General features: G+C 66.4%; 1 protein-coding gene across 1 annotated transcript in view; it reads left to right on the top strand.

The window, feature by feature from the left end:
• Positions 1–1,095, top strand: part of NCKAP1L (NCK-associated protein 1-like) — a gene marked incomplete at its 3' end in the record, with an annotated part of 8,411 nt that extends 7,316 nt beyond the window's left edge. The window contains exons 23-27 of the mRNA XM_009891606.1: positions 2–67; positions 210–292; positions 404–484; positions 723–816; positions 979–1,095. Of these exons, the coding sequence (XP_009889908.1) occupies positions 2–67; positions 210–292; positions 404–484; positions 723–816; positions 979–1,095 (441 nt within the window). The remainder of the gene's footprint in view (position 1; positions 68–209; positions 293–403; positions 485–722; positions 817–978) is intronic.
• Between the last annotated feature and the right edge of the window lie 129 nt (positions 1,096–1,224).

Consider the following 1,224-nt stretch of genomic DNA (forward strand, 5'->3'; position numbering starts at 1 on the left):
CTGGTGCAGCTGCGCTCCAGCTCCGTCAAGCCCGAGCAGATGGCAGCTCTGCTGCCCCGGCTGACCTGTGAGTTTGGGGGGAACTGGGGACACGGAAGGGGAGCGCGGGGCTGGCACACGTGGCTGTGCACACACACACATATGTGCGTGCGCGCGCGCGCACACACACACACACACATGTGTCCCCACTGACCCCTCTCCTCCTGCAGCGGCCGAAAACGTCCTGAAGCGCATGACCATCATCGGGGAGATCCTGAGCTTCCGCGCCATGGCCCAGCAGGGCCTGCGGGAGGTGGGTGCCCCCCACCCCATGGGTCCCCCACCCCGTGGGACCCCCACCCACAGTGCCCCACAGCCCAAGGGGTCAGCAGGAGGCCCGTGAGCATCCACCTTCTCCCTGCAGGTCTTCTCCCACCACTGCCCCTTCTTGATGGGCCCCATCGAGTGTCTGACGGACGTTGTCACCCCCGACACCGACATCCAGGTGGGCACAGAAGGGGACGGGGACCGGGTGGCACCTGCAGTGTTTGGGACAGCTGTCCCCAGGCAGGGCTGGTTGCTGCTGTCCTATGCCCGCCGCATTGTGTGGCACGGCGTGGTGCTCCGGGGCACTGTGTGGCGTTGTATGGCACTGTGTGACATCGTGTGGCATTGCGTGGTCCTCTGTGCCCGGCTGCACCCTGTGTCCCCAGCCCTGAGCCTGTGCATCCCTGTCCCCCCAGGTCACCCTGAGCATCTTCGAGCTGGCCTCGGCTGCGGGGATCCCCTGCGAGGTTGACCCGGCACTGGTGAACGTCCTCGCTGGCAGCAAGACAGGTACCAGGGGGGTCCGCTGGGGTCATGGGGGGCTGTCCTTGAGATCTGTGGCCTGCCACGGACCCCCAGCCCCACTCACCTTCCCCTACCCTATGCCACCTCCCTGGGACCCCCGGGGTCCCATCTTGGACCCCTGTCTAATGTCACCTCCCTCCCTGGCAGATGGCTCGTCCCCGGAGGAGGACTACAAGGTGGCCTGCCTGCTCCTGGTCTTCGTGGCCGTGTCCCTGCCCCTGCTGGCCTCCGACCCGGCGTCTGTCTACAACACCGAGATGGACGGTGAGGCTTGGCCGCGTCCCTGGCAGCTCTGTCCCTGTGTCCCCTGTCCTGGCTGTGTCCCCATGACCCTGACCCCGCAGTTCTCTGGTGTCACACCTTGTGTGTGCTGGGTCCCCTGAGGTCATCGGT

This window comes from Charadrius vociferus, unplaced genomic scaffold (genome assembly GCF_000708025.1).
Source record: "Charadrius vociferus isolate BGI_N301 unplaced genomic scaffold, ASM70802v2 scaffold1979, whole genome shotgun sequence".
NCBI classification, from domain to species: Eukaryota; Metazoa; Chordata; class Aves; order Charadriiformes; family Charadriidae; genus Charadrius; species Charadrius vociferus.